This window comes from Talpa europaea, assembly GCF_964194135.1.
Source record: "Talpa europaea genome assembly, chromosome: 14".
Taxonomy (NCBI): domain Eukaryota; kingdom Metazoa; phylum Chordata; class Mammalia; order Eulipotyphla; family Talpidae; genus Talpa; species Talpa europaea.
In genome coordinates, this window is record NC_140082.1 from 24,257,567 (window position 1) to 24,280,316 (window position 22,750).

Below are 22,750 nucleotides of genomic sequence, written 5' to 3' on the forward strand. Positions count from 1 at the left end.
AGAACATAATGTTGAAAGCTCAGGGTTTACAATATTACCCGGATGGACTTCTCCACTTAACACCATAACATCATTTTTCTGTGCCTCAGTTTCTGCATCTGTAAAATGGAGATACTTCAAGTATCTTCCTACTGCAGTTGTGGAGATAACTGCTTAACACAGCTAAAGTGTTTAGAAAAGTGTTTGCCACATAGTAGGTGCATGATATTTTTCCTATTGTAAACATGCTAATATTACTACTAATATTATTATATTTCCAAAACAGTAAAAAAAAAGTCTGTATGACAATAGGATGAAGAACACCAAAGCCCTAAAATCTCCATAAACACAATCGAAATACGGTAGTCATTTCTGAAAAAACTAAAGTGGTTGTTCTAATCATGTCTTCAAAGTAAAATTTCTGTTAAATTTGCATGATTCTGTGGCCACCCTTTCTGAATAAACGATAATAGGAATTATCAAAATATTTTCAGGTCCTTGAAAATAACTTTTTTACACATTCCGTAGTTAATGAGCACCATCTAGTGGCTACTTGTAGAACCCGTCTGTCAATTTACCACTGCTTAGTACTTTCTGTGTTCAAAATAATGGCGATAATGCAAAAGGATAATATTTTCTTCTCCTAGATGGTATTTTGTTCCATGTTATTTTCATAGGTGAAGTACAAGAAAGACATGCAATATATGCATGATCCAGTTTCAGACCTCCCTAACTTGTTTTTAGAACATGCTTTGAAAACCAGCAAAATGCTCAGCGGAGTAAGTGGGTTGCTGGATGACAGCTGTGGCTGCGCTGGGGGCTCTGTGGTGCTTGCGCCTGCAGAGTTCGTGCGTTCTTCTGCTTCCTCCTGCGTCTGCGTGTCCCCCGCATCAGTGACTAACTTTTTGGAAAGTAGTGATCTGCTTTGCTGCAACCCCACACACCTGTCACATTCCCAGTGGGCTTCCTTCCAGCTCTTTAATGTCTCGAATACAAACTTTTTGTTGAATGGCTCCTTTACACCTTTCTTCCTATCCTTCCTTCCTTTATTGAAATCACTTAAGGTCCAGCTCTTAAATGAGAGATCTTTTATTATACTCAATTCAGAATAGAGTGTCTGGTATTTAAGAGGCTTCGGTATAAGAAAAATTGTATTTTCTTGGAAAAAAAAATCCTGCGGGCATTTACATTGACGCCATATTCTCATCTCAGTCTTGTGAAGGTTTGTACTCCTTTCAACGCAGCTGGGGAGGGAGTTTCTCCAAGTCTTCATGAGAGAACTTGTGTACAGGCTGCCTGGTGTCCTGGCATTCCAGTGGAACTCATACAAGGTGCTGTTTCAAACAAACTCTGCACCCGGACCTTGACCTCACCACCTTCCCTTCTGATTGTGACATTCAGGATGCCCCATGGGCAACTCTAATGTGACCTTAAGTCATTTCTATGCTTATTTTAACAAGTATGCCTTCTCTCAAGATTACCCAAATCTGTTCAATATCTGCTTGGGTCCAGGTATAGTGTAGAAGCAAAAATATGCTGGGCAAGAAATGTGAAAAAATGAAGCCCGTTGTCTTTAGGAGATGTGGCTATAGCCTTGAATCTAAAAAATCTGTAGTCAGGCTCAAAGTATTAAGTAATGAGCTACAGCCTCAGTTTAGGCTTAAAAATGCCTACCCTTGGCTTTGATAGATTGAACTTTTGTTTATTATTTTATAATCATCCTCTCTCCACTGCCACTGTCATCATTCTTGAAATGTGCTACGCATGTAAGTCTTTCATACCCACAGTGCCTTTATAATGAATTAACTTTACTCACTGGTCCTTGAAGGAAAATCAGTCTATCCTTCCTTCCAGTCTGTGGGGCAGAGAATGAAGGTTTGAGGGCTGATAGGCTCAAGCTGTCCTGCCATCTCCATGCTCCTTTCTACTCCTCTGCACACAGTCTTCTGTTCCTGGAGAGTCTGTTTCTGCTGCCAGTTTTCCTCCATGAATCCTAGGTAGCTTCTAAAGCCTTTGGCATCCAGTTTTGATCATTAGGGTGGCATTTGCCCTTGACAATGCCTCATCCATACTTGGGTTAAACTTCTTGAGGACATGAGGAGTCTAGTTGAAAATAAGTCAATTAAAGTATTTATAGTGCTAATTAAAAAATTAATACTTGGAAGAATGCATCTACTCTGAGGCAATATTTCTTTTAAAGAACATTGGCCTTTATTTTAACATAATGGTAAAAAATCATAGTTTAAGATAAATTATCTCTATCAACCCTTCAACAGAGAAAATCCAGAAAAATATATAAAACTTATATATTACATTTATTTTAGAAACTCTTTATAAAGTTTAACCTTCATTTAGGTGGTGCCTTTGCTAGATTATAGATCCCCCCCCTCCATAGAAAAATTGTTACTGAATGAATAATTCATAGGAGAGAACTTTCAAGGTTCAAAAAAGGTGTTACTCTGAACTATACACTTATTAAATTTGTATGATGATTCATTGGCTCAAATTTATTGTATGTCAGAGTTATCTTTTAAATTTTAATGTAAAGAGAATTGAAATTTTGTTGATTTATAAAGGCAACTTAATTTAATTAAGATTGAACATAAGAATGCTTAATAAGACATTCTGTCAAAATTACTGGTCAGTTTGTTATAAGTAGCTTTTTTTTTCCAAAGGACCTCTAAATGTCTTTGGAATAATCCATTTATTTTTTTTTAACATGTAGGTGTAGAGTAAAATGAGTGCCTTGTGAGTTTACACAGCCATAATGTATGATTAATTAAATTTCTGAGGGCACTTTTCTCCCTGGAAATAGCACTTCACTAGTTTTCAGTGTCTGCTATAACTTTGCATGAGTTAGTTATATAATGTGTGTTACTCTGTGTAATTCCCACTAGGAGGCAACAGAGACTAAGAAACTTGGACAGACTAACAGTCTAAGAACAAGTATTGAAAATTTCTTTTGCAGATCTTAGTTTAAATAGGTTTTCTTTTTCTTTTGTAGTTTTTTATTTTAAAGAGGAGTTTCTGAAATTCTCTGTAGCTAAAATAGGTATTTCTGTTAGGGACAGTTCTTATTGATCTTTTCTCAGTATATCGATATTTTAGACATAATATGCTAGACTTGATGATTTCTAGGTTTTAACTCAGTAGTGGGATATATTCCAGCGTGTTAGAGTCAATTCATGATAATTTTATAAATATATATTAAAAATAACTTCTAACCAAATTATAAAGTCTCTAAGTATGGTTATCCTTTGAGATTGTCTTTATATATATTTTAATTTAGCAGAAAAGCTAAAACTTAGAATCTACTCTGTTGTCAAGTTGTACTATGTGAACATTTTCATGAAGTTCCTGGGCATTCATTGCCTCACTTTTTTTCTGGCTAGTTTTGGGGGACACAAAACTAGTTTCTTATAGGCAGGAAGCACCTCTGAGGGGACCATTGAAACAGGGGTCCTTATGAAACAGGGGTTCTCAGGTGCAGGTCATTGGACTGTCTACCCTTCCCATCCCGGCACTGGGCAGCATGTCCCAAGAGCCAAATGTCAAAGTTGTCATCATGGCCAACTCTCTCCCGCTCCCTTTCTGGTGCTACTTACTTCCCCACTCTACAGGAAATTGCCATTATTACTGAAACCCTCATTTGCCTAAAGCAACTGACTTTAGCTTAAATCTCTGTAGCCTTGAGTCTTTGTGTTATCCATTATTTACCTCTTAACTTCTCTTCTTAATAGTGCAGAGTAACTAAGTCTTCAATTCCCAATGACAGAAGTCATGAAGCAGCTTTTATCACCTATATTTTGCTTACCTGTTTCTTGTGTTTAGCATCCCACAGTTGCCAAGTTTGTCAGCCTTATTCATTCTGGTCTGTATATCTAGACAGTAAATAGTCTTAATCCAGTTTCTTTGCCTTAAAAATTCAATTGATTTGTACCCAGTTTTCTTAGTTTTTCTTCCTGGCCCCTCTTACCCTCTCCTTTTATGACAATTACTTGAGGTATTTCTCACTGTCATTTTCCTTATGATCCGCAATCTTCGTGCCTCTGGCTTTCCTCTCCTCGTTGTTTGTTCTTTTCTTTCCTTCTCTTCTTGTAGAGGCTATTAAAACACATTCCCTTTGAAGTAGAAGACAAGTAAGAATCGCCTTTATTTTGCTCAACTTGCCTATTCCTGCAGATCCCACCACTGGCTTCTCCATTGCCACTCCTTGAGTCCTGAGCAACATTTAGGTTGTGTTTACAGCTCACTGTCCCTGCTGCTCTGGAGTGTGTCGTATGCTCTTCACATTGACCACCCACAGCTGGTTTGTCCTGCATTCTCTGTTCATCTCAGTGTCAGAAATCTCCAAAGTGACCAGTGACTGCAAATGGGTTCTGATAACATCTCGGCAGCTTTTGTTGGCTTGTATTTCACTGTTTGCATCCCCGAGTATTAGTTGCACCAATCAGCCTCTTTTATTCTAAATTTATTTTCATATTCTCTGTTTTAGCGAGAGTACAAAAAGCATTTTGAGGAAAGCAAAGGAATGTATCATTTTGACGCGGATGCTGCCGAGCACCTGCACCATAAAGACAATGCCATGCTGCAGAGTCAGGTATGTGTCCTCCTGTGTGGGTCCTGTCACCTCTCACTGCCTGAGTCTGGACAGAGACTGTGCAGATGCTGAAAAGAATGAGCATCCTGAGCAGAGGAGCATTGCTTTGGAAAATCTTAAACACTTTTTTTCTATTGCTTTGGGGAAAACTTGAATCATATTTCAGTATAAAGATATATTTTTTTAAAGATTTATGTATTTATGCATGTAGGAACTGGGGTACAGGCCAGAGGTGCTGGGGGTGGGGTGTGTGTGTGAGAGGATTCACCAGAGACAGAGTGGGAAACAGAACAGGTAGATTGACTAAAATACACGGCTGAGGGGAGCAGTGGGCAAGTCAGGAGAGGTCTGCTATGCCATGTGGGTAGCTCCTTGGCTGGGGATTGAACTCGTGCTGCAGTGGCTGCAGACAGTTTCATAGGCTGTGTCTTAACCCCTTGCACCACAAGGGAGGCCCTCAGTATAAAGATATTTTTATAATATAAAAGTTACTTTACACAATGTAAAACTTACAAGATAGAAGATAATTAAACTGATCAAATATCATGATGATTTAAATTTTTATAGTCAACTGATTTGTCAGTTTCCAGCTACAAGGCTTATTATTACTCAATTCAATTATGTGTTATTAAAAAGGAAAAATTACAAGACTAGACTAACAGTTTCTTTCAATTGTGAAAAACCAATGTATTATTTGACAGAAATTGAAAAAAGTATCTCCTATGCATAAAGTTGAAACTTATTTTTATTTTGAGTTTTAATAGTTGGCAAAAGATGTCATTTCCAGTTTCTGATAAACTAAAATGTCATATCATCCTTTTTTTATGTATCTAATGAAACATAAACTTAATAATGACTTGAAACCCACTTTTATGTATTTAAAAAAGTATGCAAACTAGCTCTTCTTAAGATTTGGAATTATACATTTTTTCTCTTTGCATTGTTACTTTCATTTCATTTTTCTCACAAAATTTTATTGTAATGTAGTATATTTACTAGACTTCAAACACCCTCATTGATCACTCAGTCACACTTCTCTGAAACAAAACTATGCCTCCAAATAGGAATTTTAAAATGTAGTATATTTTCTGCCACCACAAAGTTTTAAATATTGAAACTTTTCCTTTGGATCTAATTATTCAAATTATTGTTGTTATTATACAATTTAAGGAACAATTTCATAAATTATCAATGAAAATATATTTCTGAATGAAATAAATCATGAAGCTATCCGCAGCCTCTGCAGCATGAGTTCTATCCCCGGTGGGCCAGGGAGCTACCTATATGGCACAGCAGACCTCTCCTGTCTCACCCACTGTTCACCTCAGCAGTGTATTTTAGTCAGTCTTCTTGTTCTGTTCCCCACTCTGTCTCTGGTGAATCCTTGCATCCCCCTGCACCTCTGGCTTGTACCCCAGTTCTTGTATGCATAAATAAATCAATCTTTAACAAAAAGAAAAATTCATGATATAATATTAAATAGTGCATAGTAAAACTGAAAGAAATAATATAAAAACTGCGTATTTTACTCTCTGTCTGTGGGAGAATTGAGCAATTCCAGAGAATTCTGTTCTCCTTTTCACAGAAAAATAGAGAATCAGACATGTTTTCTTTCTTGTTCATGATTTACTAATGGGCATTCAAAATAGTCACAGGGACTTCTCTCTCTCTGTGTCTCAGTTTCTGTATGTACATGTGCTTATACCATGTATATATACATTTATAAACCAACATATATGACATATATCTCTCAGCTAAATACAGAAATCCTAGAACAATATTATTCAGCAGTTTGATTTTTTTTTAATTCTTAAAAGTTTGTACTTATTACCTGTTTACTTTCTTTATATGTCATTAACCATAGGGAATCCAATGATCAACCTAAATGGTCAGAAAAATGTGATTTTTAGAAAATAGGATGATTAATTTTGGACACATATTTATTTGACTTTACTCATACAAGTGTCTGTGAGGTTTATATGCCTCTTATACTTTTTTTAAAATAAAGGTTAAATACAAAGAAGAATATGAGAAAAATAAGGGGAAATCAATGCTTGAATTTGTCGAGACACCATCTTATCAAACTTCAAAGGAGGCTCAGAAGATGCAGAGTGAGGTGGGTTCCTTTGATTTGTTATCCACCGTTTCATGAAAATTTGTCATTTTACAATTAAGAGAAATCAGTGAAATGGTTCAGGTTTAGCAGGTCCAGAAGAATACACCTGACTGGGAAGATTCAGGGAAGCTGCAATCTAAATAGGGGCAATTTCTTGTAAAATCAATTGGTTTTTTTTCCACCAATGTTTCCATTAATGTTTTTTAAGCACTTATTCTTTAATAGGTAATATGCTAAATTATTTTCTATATGTCAGCTTATTTAAGGACATCAGGCAGAAATCATGCCTAGATAGATAATGCATCCACTGAAATTAATTGTCTTACCTAAAGTTAAATGGTTGTTTTAGGACTGGATAAAAGTCATCAACATCTCCCTTTTTATTGTTAGTTTATTTAATTGATTGTCTCTCCCCTACTCCACCCAATAAACAGTGACATGGAATTTTTTAAACATTAAGCAAAGAGATCAGTTAAGAGTTTTCCCCCCATTTATGTACTTTATTCTCTACTTAAGACAATGCTAGTCACATCCAGTTAGTCCCCACACTGGTTTCCCTCTGATCCAGTAAGATTTCTTCTGTTTTTTTCTCCCCTACTATTTTGGGGGACTAATCATCAGACATAGAGGTTTTTTTTCCCTGCAGCCAATATCCAAATTCTGTGGGTACAACTGAGTCATGACTTCAAAGGGACAGAAATAATTAGCTTAGTATCATTTGGTTACAACTCCAGAGCTCTGCTCCATGCATGTTCAATAAGCAAGATCTTTGCTGTCCTCCCCCGCCCCCCCCCAAAAAAATACTGAAAATAGGGAGAAGTGATAACTTCTGGACAAAAAAGTCTGTCATAGGGATTTTTAAATGTATGTGACATTTGTTGAAATGTTCGATTTTATCTTCTCAGGGAAAAGGAAGTCTATATTACTATAGTTTGTTGAATAATCACAATTGCTTAATACATTTTTCAAAAAAGAGAAGAGAAAATAACTACTTATTATTTTTGTACCTCATATTTTTTAAGCCAGTTTGATCAGTTTTAAGCCAGTTTTAGGGGCATAATGTGGCTGTTGTCACTGACCTCTAGCCTAGAGAAAGGTTTCTACTTTTGTGATATGTTTTGGTGCTTTTGCTTAATGGCGTCTCTGGAAGTTTAGGACTCTGAGTTGTTACATAAATTTGCACTAAGTCTTTGTGTTCAGTCACAGGAACAGGAACATCCATGTTGTGTACGCTTGTGTCATCCCGTCTCGTGGTTCTCTGATTTATTTCTATACTAGTTCATTTACTTTCATCTCGCCATCAAATCCTGGAACTCAGCATCTGTGATTCATATACACTAGTTCCTCATTTCTACATTGGAAGTGATGGTATTTTATGATTTTGAATTTTAGATCCTTGTGTCTCTTGGTGATCTCTTATCTACACCCAACTTAACTCTCTTACTCCTGTTAAGTGCACATAGATGACAATCCAGTTCCCGGACTGTGTTTTTTCAATCATTGTATTCATGCCTGAGCTATGCCATTCACTGGAGCTTCAGATACACCTGTGAAAAGGAGCTGGTCTCCTCTTAGCGTGAAAGAAGTTAGGATGTGCTCCCAGCTTGTCTTTCTGCCAAGTGGGGAAACTGGGTCACCACCTCAGTTTGTTTTGAGTGTGGGTCTCACTGCACAGCCCTTGCCCCTGGTCCCCAAGCTGTCACGGACAGTCATACCTCCTCCTTTATTGAGAAGACCAGGACCTTTCTCAGTGTCCCTCCTGGACTTTCTCAGTGTTCCTCCTCTCAGCCTGACGCTCTTCTTATTTTAGGGGTTGTGCTAGCCTCTCTTGTCTTATTCACAGAGAGATACGTTCCCTCTTGTTTTCCTTTTCTTTGATCCTTTTTGTGCATTCTCTTCTAAATATCCCCTTCCAGAAATAAATAAATAAATAAACAAACAAATAATCCCTTTCCCTTCTTCTTTTTCCCTATTGTTGGAGGACTCAAATCCTTCTGTAGATAAGTCTCCAGGAAGGGTGTTTGCGCTGCGCATCTGCCCCTGCACCTTGTCCTTCCGTAGATGTGCAGTAGAGTTTGGGGTTTGCATTTTGATGTAGTTGGTCCAGCAACCAGACTTTGAGAAACACTGACTCAATGAAGGAAGCTAATATTTCCCCTAACTAAAATCATAGAACTCAGATGGATTTAAAAAAAGTCCAAAAATTATATAGATACCCACGTCTTATATAGTTGGTAGACAAAATTGACTTAATTATCTTTACATGAAGCTCAAAGTTGATTATTTTCTAATGTAGTTTGACCCTCCAAAGAGAAAAAAGTCCCCAAAAACAAATTTCACTGTGCAGATGACAGGGACTTTAAAGATAGCCTCAGTACTGAAGAAGTACAGTACTTCCCATGTAAGCACGCTTCCTTGTACAGACTTTGATAGTCTGATAACTAGTATTTTGTTTTACTGTTGCTGTGACTACACAACACAAAAGGAAAATAAAATGTCGACACCTAAAAAGAAAACCAGTTAAATGAATTAATTAATGGCTTTTAGTTGGTTGTTTTGATATCAAGTATAAATTGCTTTAATGTTTACACATCTGATGTATTTATGTGCTGTAGAATTAGGGCTCTATGGATATTTTGTTAATGTTGGCTTTCAGTTTTTGCTATTCTGATTTCTAGTATTTTCACCAGGGAGGAATTATCCTATGCAGAGGCTGAGACATGTTTTCCCTTTAATTATAGCCATTGGCTATTAGATTTTTAAAGCTCAGCAATTATGTTTCTGCTCAGCAGGGCTTGAGAAGAGAGAAATCCTCCAACAGAAAATAGATTTGGACAAATTTATTCTATAATAGCTAGAAAGATAATATGTCTAAAAATCTTACTTAGTTTGCTGTGAAAGATGTCTTTAAACTCCAGACCAATGAAGTAGCTATAAAGACAGACGTCTTCGAGATGGTTTTTATTCTTAAGAGGTAAGCTTGACCATGAATTTCTTGAGGGGCCTCTTACATGTGAAACTAAGCATTTATGATCTTAGGAAAAGATCTAATTTTTTTTTTGTAGCCTATAATCATGTTTCTCTCACTTTCTTCTAATGCCAGACATAGGTTGAATCAGTGTGTTTTCTAGAAGATAGCTCTAAACCTGACTTTGAAAAGTTCTTTGTGTACTGATTCCTACATGTCGCACTCCTAACAAAAAACACACTCAAGTTTTATTCCCCCTTATACATTGACCACTTCCAGTCATAACTGACCTTTCTTAATCACTTCCTTCAATAAAATAATTTTTTTCAGAGGAGGAGAGCTCCTGGAAATGAAATGTCTGATATAAATAAAGAAATACACATATACTTATATTTTACTTTTTTGAAAAGTCTTTTTGTTTTGATCAGGAAACACCTTAGATTCAGCCTTAAGGCTTTATTATCTCTGCTCCACATTAAGGTGAGGACAAGTTCTTGTCATTCTTCTTTGGTGTATCTGTAATTCTTTTAATTCAGAATGTTCTCAGCGTAACTTCTTAAATATATAGTTTTGTTAGGTTTTAGTACTTACAGAACAATTGTTGTGGCCTTTTCTCATGGCTATTCCTATATTATTTGTTAAAAAGCTGTGTGTAACATAAATGTGGTAAGGGACAACTTTTATTCTCCATCATGGTTTGGAGAATTTCTTTATAAAATTATTTGTTTCCATGGTGAGTATGTGATGAATAGAGAAATAGCTTTTCATTTTGTATTAATAGCAAGCTCATACAGAATTTACTTTAATATGTTTGTGATACAATTTGAATTAAATATTTAGCTGGTAAAATCTGGACCCTTGTTTGTCTGGTAAATATTTGACATATTTTTATTATTTAGAGCAACTATCTTTATAGTCATAAAGTACACACTGTTATTGATCTTCAAACATGTAGTTGGAATGCCAGAATTTAGACACTCACAGGTGGAGGGTGACAGAGAATGTCAAAGGGCCAGTGGGGTGTGGATTTAGGCCATCCACAATTACTGCCACCATCTTTCATTTCTTTTTTTTTTTTAAATAAAATTTACTTTATTTATTTATGCATACAAGAACTGGGGTGTGGGCCAGAAGTGTGGGGTGGGGGTGGTGGTGGTGAGAGAATTCACCAGAGACAGAATGGAGAGCAGAACAGGCAGATCTACTGAAATACACTGCTGAGTGGAGCAGTGGATGAGACAGGAGAGGTCTACTGCACCATGTGGGTCAGCTCCCTGGTCACCATGTGGGTCAAAGTCATGCTGCAGAGGCTGCAGATAGCTTCATAGTGCTGAGAATTAACCTCTTGCACCACCAGGGAGGCCCATCTTTCATTTGTTTTTGTGATCTCTTACCTGAAGAACCATTGATAGGTTCAAGATAAATTCTACTCTCAGTGTAACTGGATTCATCTCATAAGTGCCAAAATCATTGTTGGAAAATCTTTGACTTCCCTCCCAGATTCATTACATTTTAGAAATGGTCTTGCCTGAATTCACAAAAGACTGAGAGAGGGATGAGGATATAAACAGACATGATCTTTGGTTTGAATGGACTTCCATGCCATCAGGTTTTCTTCAAGTGAATGATATAATTTGAGTGAACTATTGAGGTGATGCAGTTATTGATGTTATTGGTGATGCAGATCATTGTTATTGGTTCTCTTCCCCATGAGGGCTAACGTCAAACAATAACGTACCATTGAGATACTATACATACTTATTCACAATTCTTCCCCAGAGCACATGGTACTTGAGGACCCTGCTTTTGTTTGGTAGAATTCTAAAATTTATGATAAAGTTGGAGTTATTTTCCTGGTGATAAGAACACTCTGAAGTGGTAGAATAATACAAGAAAAATATCAGTTTTGTTCTAGGAACTCATTTTGATATCTTTTCATCAGTCACTAATATTTTCTAAATTAAAATTTATGTGTTCTTATTTAACAGAAAGTTTACAGAGAGGATTATGAAAATGAGATTAAAGGAAGGTCATCACTGGATTTAGACAAAACTCCGGAATTTTTACATGTAAAATACATCACCAACCTTCTAAAGGAGGTAAGATGCTACTTTTTACTATTAAATATCAGAAAAGAAAACTAAAGAAATAACCCGGAGAATATTTGCTTAGTAATCCATTACTAATTCAGGGATTGAGATATTCATCCATTACTCTTTCCCTCACTTTGACCTTTACTAATGAAGTTTTTCAGTTTTATTGAAAACAGGAAAACCTGGGTTAGCATTTCCACTTAGAGACACAGGAAGAAATTAACAGGATTTCCTGGAAACACTTGAAAAATATCTTGTGTTTGGGTTGTAGCTTAGAAACTTCATAAATACCTATAGCTTTATGGCAGATTGAAAAAAACCTTTGAATATGAGTGAGGCAAGCTTTCCTGCAGCGTTCTTGTCACATCTGACATTGGAAACGAGGTGCTCGTGTGTCAAGGTCTGAATCAATAACACATTATTTATAAGTGGTGTGTGTTCTAAGTAGGGAAAAATACATTTATCATATAGAACATAAGAGCTCATGTTCATTTTCCATTGTTGTTTCAGCAGGAATCCCACCTCCCATCCCCAAGTTAGTGGTCAGTTTTGGCTCACAATTAATAAATTTGTTGAACATGAAGGTCCTCAAAACTAACAATTAAAAATACCATGCTCAGGGCCTCCCCAGTGACAAAGGGCTTAAAATCTCAGTACTATCAAGCTATCACCAGCCACTGCAGTATGAGTTGGATGTCTTGCCTGCCTTGCCTCTCCTGTCTTGCCTGCTGCTCCCCTCAGCAGTGTATTTTAGTAGATCCACCTGTTCTGCGCCCCACTCTGTCTTTGGTGAATCCTCTCACCCCCCTTGCCGCAGCCCCCCACACCTCTGGCCTACACCCCAGTTCTTGTATGCATAAATAAATAATATAAATAAAAAAAATTGTTGAACATTAAGGTCCTCAAAGCTAACAATTAAAAATACCATGCTTAGTCCATCATTTTAAAAGGTTGTTTTCTGTTTTTGTTTTTAAGTGGCTAAGAACTAACTTACAGCTCTTTCAGCTCTCCGTTTTAATAGATTTTCTTTATCTTAAGGGGAAGTGTTAGAGGAATCCATTTCACTCTAAATTTTGATCTGAAGAAAGTATTCCTGAAAGGAATATCTTAAACCAGTGAAATAAATAGAGTATAATTACCTCTCTAGAGGTATATCCGCCAAATGCCAATTGGCTTTTACCATTTACCTGCTTCTAGAAATTGATTGTGACTCATTGGTGTATGTTGGGCTGAAATAGGCATAATACTTTTTATCTAATAGTTTTCTTTAGATAGTTTTCTTACTGCCCCATCTTTTCCCACTTGTAGTTCCTATAATTTTTTTTGTAAGCTAATCAAATGGTAATTTCCTACTATTATTGCTTCCAATTAAAAAATAGGCACTATTTATATAGATTTTTTGAAGGGTATAAACAAATTTATCATTAACACCCAAATGACAATGTAAGATCTATTTTGAGATCTATAAATGACTTTATTATACATACTGTTGCCTTTTTCTTTTATTTCTCTTTTTAACTTACTGATTCAGAATGTTTCAGCATAGGAAAAGCCCAGAAGACTATGATTAAAAACCTTTTAATTAAGTTACAGAGATGTCTAATTTTAAAAGGGAATCTTTGTGATAATGAAATTGTAACTCCCCTTTCTAAATGTAGGCTTTTAGCTTTAAGATGACTTTGTATTCTTATGTTTTTCTACATTTATGTTGCCTTTTATAATTTTAAAAAATACCCTTTTATGCTTCATTTCATTTGATTTTCTTCCATTGCCATTTGACATTGGTAGAACAGGTATTTTTATTTTCGTTTTGCCAGTGTGGAAATCAAGGCTGTGTTACTTAAAGTCTTCCTGAAGGTCACATGAAAAATAAGTGAAATAATTGACTTTCATTCAGGTCATTTGGCTCTTTTCAAAATTACATGCAGGTCATTACAATGTCTTGTAGGCTATTAGTTAAGCAGAGGACCGATTAATTTAATTATACTGGATAAAGAAGAAAATAATATCAAACGAACCCTAGAATTGACTGGGTTGTGATTGCTTATCATTAAAGGAAGTTTCATTTTTCATCTAGTAAGTTAGACATAACTCTAACTTAGTTGGAGTAAAATGATTGTTTTCATAATCCAAGTAGTGTGAAAATAAAATTCATTAGCACAAAGAAACTTCTGTTGTATATAAGTACTTATAAAACACTTGGATTTACCTAAAGTATGATATTAAAATAGGTAAAATTCAAACATGCTATCAGTCAAAAATTATTTCCCTTTGCAAAACATTTTTTTTAACCTTGGCTACATCCATTTTTATAGTTTATAAATGATTTTTGCAATTTTCCATTGTTTTCAACTATGTTCTTTTAATGATTCATATTTTATAGATCATTTTCAAAGATATACTTCAAATAATAAGAGGCATGTATTCCTAAAATATTTCTGACCTTTGAAAGAGAAGTAATCATGGGCCTCCCCAGTGGTGCAGGGGGTTGAGCACAGTGCTGTGAAGCTGTCCGCAGCCTCAGCAGCACCGGTTCGATTCCCGGCCGGCCAGGGAGATTCCCACATGGCATGGCAGACCTCTTCTGTCTCACCTGCTGCTCCCCTCAGCAGTGCTCTTGGTCTGTCTGCCTGTTCTTTCCCTGCTCTGTCTCTGGTGAATCCTCTCACCCTCCCACACCTCTGGCCTGTACCCCAGCTGTTGTATAAATAAAAAATAAATCTTAAAGAAAGGGAAGTAATCATTTTTAAATGTTGTACCATTATGGTACCAAAATATATTGGAAGAAAGGAAGAAAGAGAAAAATATGAGATATTGGAAACCACCCTGACATGAATAAAAGAAAAACTGAAATCTCTGTAGAAAATAAATGGCATGAATAGTCAGAGTTCTTTCTGGAAATATTTTCTCCTTTCTGTGGTTTTTATAGAACATATAAAACAGCATATCAGTAAGTGCTTCCCAGTAAATTTTGAACTGTAATATTCTTGTCTCATAGAAAGAATATAAAAAAGATTTGGAAAATGAAATAAAAGGGAAAGGGATGGATCTTAATTCAGAAGTTCTTGATATTCAAAGAGCAAAACGGGCATCTGAAATGGCTAGTGAGGTGAGTATATTTATTTAACAACTGAGAATATATTTTCAGCTGATTTTCTCTTCAGCAAGTCTTTCTCAAAGAGTATATATGTTCTACAAACTTTATGTGTAAACGATAATAAGCAGCTATATTCAAGTAATCTTTTTTCAATCAATGCATTTTTAAAAATGATTCTCTCTGCCTCCTTTCTATGTGGAAATGATCATTTTGGAGAAAAATCCGTTTCTCTCTCTTCTGGCAGAAAATTTCGTGATTTTTTTTCAAGGAATTAGCTCTGAATTTTCGATTTATACATTTTGGACAGGTTGATTTTCATTATCTCCCCTGTCACAATATATATTTTTAATTCTATTAAAATATTTTAAAAATGTTCCCTTTATTTATTAAAGAAGAATATGTACAGGCTGAATATGTACAGGTTTTGGTAAAAACACAAGTTAGAATACTTACATGTCAGACACTGTTAAATGACATAGGGTGTTAAGTAAACAAATGTGGGACCGTGAGAAACAAACCAGAGCACCAGCACATTGCACTCCAGACCCCAGCACAATGATGGGGGTCACATGTGGACCCAGGATTCAGGTTGATCCAGTAATATTCCAATGTTGGACCTTGATTGAAACTTTGTATAAGAAAATAGGTGCTCACATTCCACTGGGTTTACTGGGGTGCTGGTTAAGGGGTGGTGCTTGCTTATCCCAAGGCAGATTAGAGGAGGCTTCAGTGAAGCTTCTGAGAACTACAATGTGACCCTTTCAGTTAAGAAATGCTGGTGGAGATCTGACCCCACTGAGGAAAGCCGGAGGGTGGCAGGCAGCTGATTATCTGCCAGGAGAGTCACTGGTATGCTGGAATCTCCCTACATCCTTAGGGTTAGGTTCTGCCAGGGGGATGGAAATGACATAATTGGGTTAGACAAATAAACCTGGCGTGGCTTAGGATTCTTGACCAATAAGGATTCCATTAAAAATGGCAGTGGGATGGAGGAGGAGATGCATACTGAACAGGCACTTGCAAAGCTCTTTTCAATTGACCCCTAATTTTGTTCTCTTCCTGAGAGATAGTCATTGTCATTAACGTGTTGTACAGCCTTTCAGGGCTGTTTTTATGTATTTTTGGGTAAACATGTACTTCTATACCCATAGACTTAAAAAAAACCTTAAACATCACATTTTTTCTGTGCTTGCTTTTCTCGCTTAATATCATAGACCCTTTCCCATGTTACTTTATACAGTTCCTACAGAAAAATGACATGTCCTATTACATAAATATGAGTATGCAACCATATCCCTCTTGTCTGATAAGCATTACCACATGTAAGTCGTACGTAAAATGCACAAAAACAGAAATCTCAACATTCCATGCTCAAACCAAAATCCTTACTATCCCCCTATTTTTCCTCCCCCTTTTTACCGCTTTCTCAAATGAAATCCCAGAAGTCACTTAGATTCTTCTTGTCAGCAAATTTTATTGACTCCAACCCACAATGGTTTCCTAAATCCATCTACTTCTCCCCACCCTCGTCCAGGCTGCCATCTCTGTGACCTGGATCATTGTAATAGCTTGCCAGAACAACCCTTGCAGAATTAAATGTCTATGTAGAATCCATAATCTTTGCTCTGGTGTTCGAATCCCCCTCTGTGAACAGACCATGCCTGTCCTCATTCTATACCCTTCTTATGTCCAGGCTGCCCACCATAGGCGTTAGGGTCTCTGTCCAGCTCTGTTCTCTTCCATTAAGTCCTTCCCCTGGTCTTTGCAATGTTGGATCTTTTTGTGCTTTTTTCTTTATCGTTAATTTCTTAGATTGATGTCACTGTTTCAAATTATTATAGAGCCTTAATTGCATGTTTTATTTTCTATAGAAAGACTATAAAAAAGATCTGGAGACAGAGATTAAAGGGAGAGGCATGCAGGTGAGCGCAGACACTTTAGAGATCCAGCGAGCTAAGAGAGCCTCCGAAATGGCCAGCCAGGTAAGAATGTAATGGGTTACCATGTTTGAAACAAACATTTGAAATTGTATGTGGAAAAAATATAAAGGGCATTTCCACATGAGTGGTTTTGAGATTCAAACACATAACTATAAACATTCCTATGGAAAGTTGAGCAAGACTCTGATGATTATTTCCTGTTCCTTTAGAAAGAATATAAGAAAGATCTAGAAAATGAAATCAAAGGGAAAGGAATGCAAATGAGTATGGATATCCCAGATATGCTTCGAGCCAAGAGAGCGTCTGAAATCTACAGTGAGGTTGGTAGAGAATAAAGTTACTCAGAATTATTTATTCTAATAGACTGTCACCATGTGCGCTATGTCTGACATAGATTTTCAGGGGCCATGTTGGTGTGTTGTATTTAAAGTCAGTTCACTGTGTTGTAAAGGAACCATTTGCTAAACTTGGCTAATCTCACTAATGAAGAGACAACTGCTATAATACTATTCAACAAACATTGAGTGCCTGAGCCACCCCCCACCCCCACGCCCGCCTTTGAGTCCAGACATTTTGACTTTTTTTTTTTTTAACTATTGCACACTTGACTGTAATGCTCACACTACAGGAAAAAAGATTTCAAAATAAGTTGTCTCTTACCTGCTTCATAGTTAACATCATTAAAATAAGCAAGCCCAATTAATATTAAGAGCAGATAAAACTGCACAAGATATAAGGTGAAATTGAATATTAAGTACAAATTAAGACAAAAACTAAGTTTTCTTGGTAAAATTTAATTCGCCAAGTATATCTATTACCTATCTAGAAAAACTGGATATTGGACAAATGATTGATGGAGGACAAGAATAGAAAAACTGGAAAGGAGGCCACACAAGACTAAAACCTGACTCACACCAGGAGGTGTGGGTCAAGGGGAATAACATGACCATTAACCCAGCTGTAGAGGTCATGACCCTTAGGCGCCAGTGCCTTATCACAAGGCATGAGACCCTAGCAGGGTCAGAGACTGCTAAAGGGAGTGGAGCACAGGCCTAAGGGTAGAGATACAGAGATTGGGCCCACCTTGGAATCTCTGATCCCTTTCAGTTTTGCCTGTTATCCAACATCAGCTACAAGCAGCCACTCCACGGAGGAGTGACCCCTCCCAAAGAGAAAAGGACTATATCAGTGCAGTCTCTGCACAGGCTGGGGGCAGCACTCCCACTGCCCACCTGTGACTATGCAGGTGCCTCTTTCCATCAATTCTCTCCCTCTTCAGGGCAGCAGCCTCCTGCCTGCCCGTGACCTGTCCCATGCCGGGACTTCTCTTCCCTGACCTCCCTCAGTGGAGGCAGCTCTCCTCAAGGCGCCCACCTGCAACCATGCAGGCCTCTTAGCAAAACCTTTCCCTTTCCCTAATAAACCTGATCTTTAAATATAACTTATGTCTCAGTCTCATGGAGAAACTCGCCTGGGGAACTCACCGCGGGCCGCTGAAATGGGAGCTCTGGTGAAACCTTTCCCAGAGTGAACCCAAGAACCCCACAACTCCACAAAACAACATCATGATGACCACAAAAGAAAATATTTAATGGAAGAAGTTATTAATAAAATCTGATTTGGGCAAAAGTATTCACTAGAGAATAATTGCTTTGCTGTAACATTTTCATTGAAAAGAATGAAAACCTATGGAAAAATATAAAGGGAATGACTTTTTAATTTCATAGAAAACTGATCAAAGAATTAAATTTTATTAATGGGGCTTATGTTGAAAATAATTTTAACAGAGATTGACCAGATCGAAGATTTATTAAAATTCCATTTAAAACATAAGCAAGTACCCTAAGCATTCCCTGGTTTAAAAGGAGAGTGTCAAGAAGGCAGAGTTAAAATGTCAAAGGAGTTGAATGCTTCTCAGTATCCTTAGATGACCAGGCAGTAGAATGGTCCTGCAGTGTGTTTTCATTTCTCCTTGGGTGTTTCACGATGACACATGAACTTGATAAAGTTGACACTAATTATATTAGCTGAACTAAAACCCTAGTTAAATAAGTAAAATGAGTAAATGACCATTTGAGTCAATGGAGAAAAATTACTCTCTCAACAGTTCCAAGTTCATGTGTTCATTCATTCAGCCAGTACTTCCTGACTATCTGCAAAACTATACATAAAATTAGAAATTAGTCATACCTTTGCCCTCAGGGAGCTACAGGCTAATTGCGCAAAAAGACTATTTTAAACTGATGTCATTTTTGGAGTTGTTGGGTTCAGAGCATAGGGTCCTTGGGTTCACTCTGGGAAAGCTTTCACCAGAGCTCCCCTTTCACCAGCACTGGCAAGTTCCCAGGCAAGTTTCTCAATGACACAGCGACGTTAGTTATATCCAGAAGGGCAGGTTTATTATAAAAGGGAGACCAGAATAAAGGACTAAATGGACAGAAAGGGCTGCCCCGAAAGGGACAGGTTTGCTAAGAGAGAGACCTGTGTGGTTGCAGGCAAGCAGGCCTTGAGGAGAGCTGCCCCTGCTGAGGGAGGTCAGTGAAGAGACGCCCCGGCATGGTACAGGTCACAGGCAGGCAGAAAGGCTGCTGCCCTGCAGAGGGACAGAGAGTTGGCCAAAAGGAGCACCTGCATAGGCACAGGTGGGCAGAAGGACTGATGCCCCGTGCCAGTGTAGAGATTGCACTGATAAAGACTTCTCTTTGGGAGGGGCTCACTCCTTCATGGAGTGGTTTGTTGTTGATTTTGAACAAACTATGTAGAATTTGAAGGGGGGCTGATTTCTACTCTGGCCCTCAATCTCCGTATCTTTACCTTCAGGTCTGCCCTCCTGACACCCCCTACAGCAGTCTGCTACCTGCCTGGGTCCTTGTGTTTTGTGATCTAGGCATTAGCGCCTAAGGATCTTAGTCCCTATAGCTGGGTTAAAAGCTATGTTAATCCCTTCTACCCCCATCTCCAGCTCTTGACATTGTGTGAGCCAGGTTTCTGATCTTGTGGTGCCTCCTTTCCAGTTTTTCCATCCTTCTCCTCCATCATTGAACATGAAAGAATAGTTCAATTAAAAGTGGCATGTCCGTCAAGACTGTCTCCTGAGCCTTTGGGTGGGGTGGGAGCCCTTGTCTGAGTAGAAGTGAGTCTGCTTCCCTGGACTGTTTGCTTACTTTTTTTGAATGCCCCATTTATTTCTGCGGTTGCATCAGGATTACTGTAAAAATGTTCAACATCACTTGTAATCAGGGAAATGCAAATCAAAACTACCATGAGATACCATCTTACACCAGTGAGAATGGCACATATTAAAAAAACTAGCAACAACAAATGTTGGCGAGGGTGTGGAGAAAAAGGAACTCTCCTGCACTGTTGGTGGGAGTGCAAACTGGTCCAACCACTATGGAGAGCTGTGTGGAGATTTCTGGACCTACTAAACATAGAGCTTCCATATGATCCAGCAATTGCACTCCTAGGTATTTACCCAAAGGACACAGAAACATCAATTCCAAAGAGCACCTGCACCCCTATGTTTATAGCAGCACTATTTACAATAGCTAAGCTTTGGAAACAACCCAAATGCCCAAAAATAGATGACTGGATCAAGAAGATGTGGTACATATACACCATGGAATATTACTCAGCATTCAAAAAGATAAACACATGCAATTTGCAGCAACATGGATGGCACTGGAAGGGATCATGCTCAGTGAAATAAGCCAGAAAGAAAAATAAAAATACCGGATGGTCTCACTCATAGCAGGAATCTAGAAAACTTAAATAAGGGACCAGGAAAAAGAATAACTATAAGAAAGAAAATATCAAAATCAACAAATAACTATGAACAAGAGACACTCTATGGGGCGTGGGGGGCGGAGAAAGGAGGGCTTGGGGTAAAAATAATGCGGTTGTAATTGTATGGGGAATATAAAAATAAAATTTAAATTAAAAAAAGATAATATAGAGCGCTTGTATGTGGTAGAATTGAAAGTAGTAGTATTTTCTCTCTGTCTTATATATATACTTTGATATGTGCTTGTACATACACAATTTCAGATTCCTATCAATTGTTTATATTTTCAGAAAAAGTATAAAGATGAAGCAGAGAAGATGCTTTCTAACTATTCTGCTGTGGCAGATACCCCCGAAATTCAGAGGATTAAAACAACTCAACAAAACATTAGTGCGGTGAGTAGCTGTGATTTCTTTTCAGTTCTCACCTTTAAATTGTGTTTTGTAAGGAGAGCCTTTTTTTCTCATTGTTTGATTTTCTGCTGCACTGCTTGAATTTCTATCAAATGTATTATCTTTCTTTAAAAGAATAAAAGTACCAAATGTTCTGACAAGTTATAATTTATCAAGATTGTTTTAGAATTACAAATTCAAATTTTCTTCTTTGGTACAAGTGACAGTTATTTTTAACTACATTTTAGCATTTCACTCAAGCAAGAAGCCCTATTTTTTCACACAGATTTACTTTGAAGATGAGGTTATTTTCTTTCTGGTCACTGATTATTTGCACTGATGATATATCTAGGGCTAGTTTGTAAACAATTCTAAACTGTTATATTTTTATCTTGATGAGTAGGAATTGCATCAGCAGCATTAGTTAAGGGCTGGGTTTATGTTTAATGTGCATATAAACTTGAATTCTAAAATTATAAAAATTACAAAAATCAATATGCAGCCAATATTTTAATATAGAATTAGCTCACTTAGTAATTAAACAAGTCTTATCAGTATATAAATTCTACTAAGTCTGAGCACTTCTGGAATATTTCCTACTTTCTAATAAGCTGACAAACTCCAACCCTTAGCATAAGCAGGTCAGGTACCTTTAGGGTCTTCAAAGGCAGACTGTGCTAAGCAATGGAAGGAAGTCCTTTGGAAAAGAAGATGAGTGAGAAAAGGCTGTTTGCTACCTCATTGCCTGTGATTCTATTTCTAACTTTTGGAGGAAAACATCTGTCCCTCCCAATCCTCACTAGAACTTCCTGGATTACCAGGGACAGTAACTCTGTTAACCTATGTTTTTCTTGTAATTATTATATTTTTCTGTGCTTTTGCTTTGCTTTGTGTTTGAAAGGGGTAGTAGATGTTATAGGAGTGGAGAGTCCTTGGGGAAGATGAACAACTAAATAGAAGATAAGGAAAATAGCCTGATTAATATTGATGTTGATGATGTAATTTATATTTTCTTTGAAGGGAATGAGGTCATCTTGATGTTTAGAGAAGAGCACTATTATGCTTTTTTGATAAATTATAGCTGTTTGATGGGCTTTCATAATATGTATTTTGAATTTTCTCAAATGCACATGTGATATATTTATGTTTGAAAAAGGAAATGCTAGTTGGTTTGCTTATATTCTTAGAGTAAATAATCTGCAACCACCTTTTCTAACTATACAAGAAAACCAAGTTGAACATTTGTTCTTATAATGGATTATTTAATTGATTAATATAACATTGGTCCTCATAAATGGAAGCTGTATCCACATTACTTTAAAACTTGAGAAATGTCTGTCTTTTATAAGAAATGGATCTAAGACTTGAATTCTAATAAGCTTAGAGTTATTTTTTTCTTTCTCTTACAATAAAGGTATTTTATAAGAAAGAAATAGGAGCTGGCACAGCAGTAAAAGATACTCCAGAGATTAATCGAGTGAAGAAAAATCAGCAGAATATTAGTTCAGTAAGTTTTCTATAGCATTAATTGTCCTTTCCAAAAGCAAACATAAGCTAGATAAATGTTCTCAGTTCATTATTAAACTGGCTGCCTTTCTCTTTTATTCTTCATTTTGATGAAATGCTATTTCATCAAATATCAAAGGCTTAACTTTCAGAAGGAAACAGTAGCCTTGTTCCCCTTGAACCTAAAGCAGTGTTTCATCTTGATATATCATAGTGCATAAGAGATAGATCACTTTAATAGTACAGTAATGAAATCTAGGACTAGATTTCATCTT

At 36.9% G+C, this 22,750-nt stretch overlaps 1 protein-coding gene across 3 annotated transcripts in view; it reads left to right on the top strand.

Moving 5' to 3' along the window:
- NEBL (nebulette) overlaps positions 1 to 22,750 on the top strand; it is a gene marked incomplete at both ends in the record, with an annotated part of 303,643 nt that overhangs the window by 249,103 nt on the left and 31,790 nt on the right. The window contains 9 exons of one of the 3 annotated variants that reach the window (XM_084254156.1): positions 657 to 758; positions 4,475 to 4,579; positions 6,588 to 6,695; positions 11,652 to 11,762; positions 14,755 to 14,865; positions 16,725 to 16,835; positions 17,003 to 17,113; positions 20,868 to 20,972; positions 22,384 to 22,476. The exons of the other annotated variants lie outside the window; for them this stretch is intronic. Of the exons in view, the coding sequence (XP_084110282.1) occupies positions 657 to 758; positions 4,475 to 4,579; positions 6,588 to 6,695; positions 11,652 to 11,762; positions 14,755 to 14,865; positions 16,725 to 16,835; positions 17,003 to 17,113; positions 20,868 to 20,972; positions 22,384 to 22,476 (957 nt within the window). The remainder of the gene's footprint in view (positions 1 to 656; positions 759 to 4,474; positions 4,580 to 6,587; positions 6,696 to 11,651; positions 11,763 to 14,754; positions 14,866 to 16,724; positions 16,836 to 17,002; positions 17,114 to 20,867; positions 20,973 to 22,383; positions 22,477 to 22,750) is intronic. 3 annotated transcript variants of the gene reach the window in all.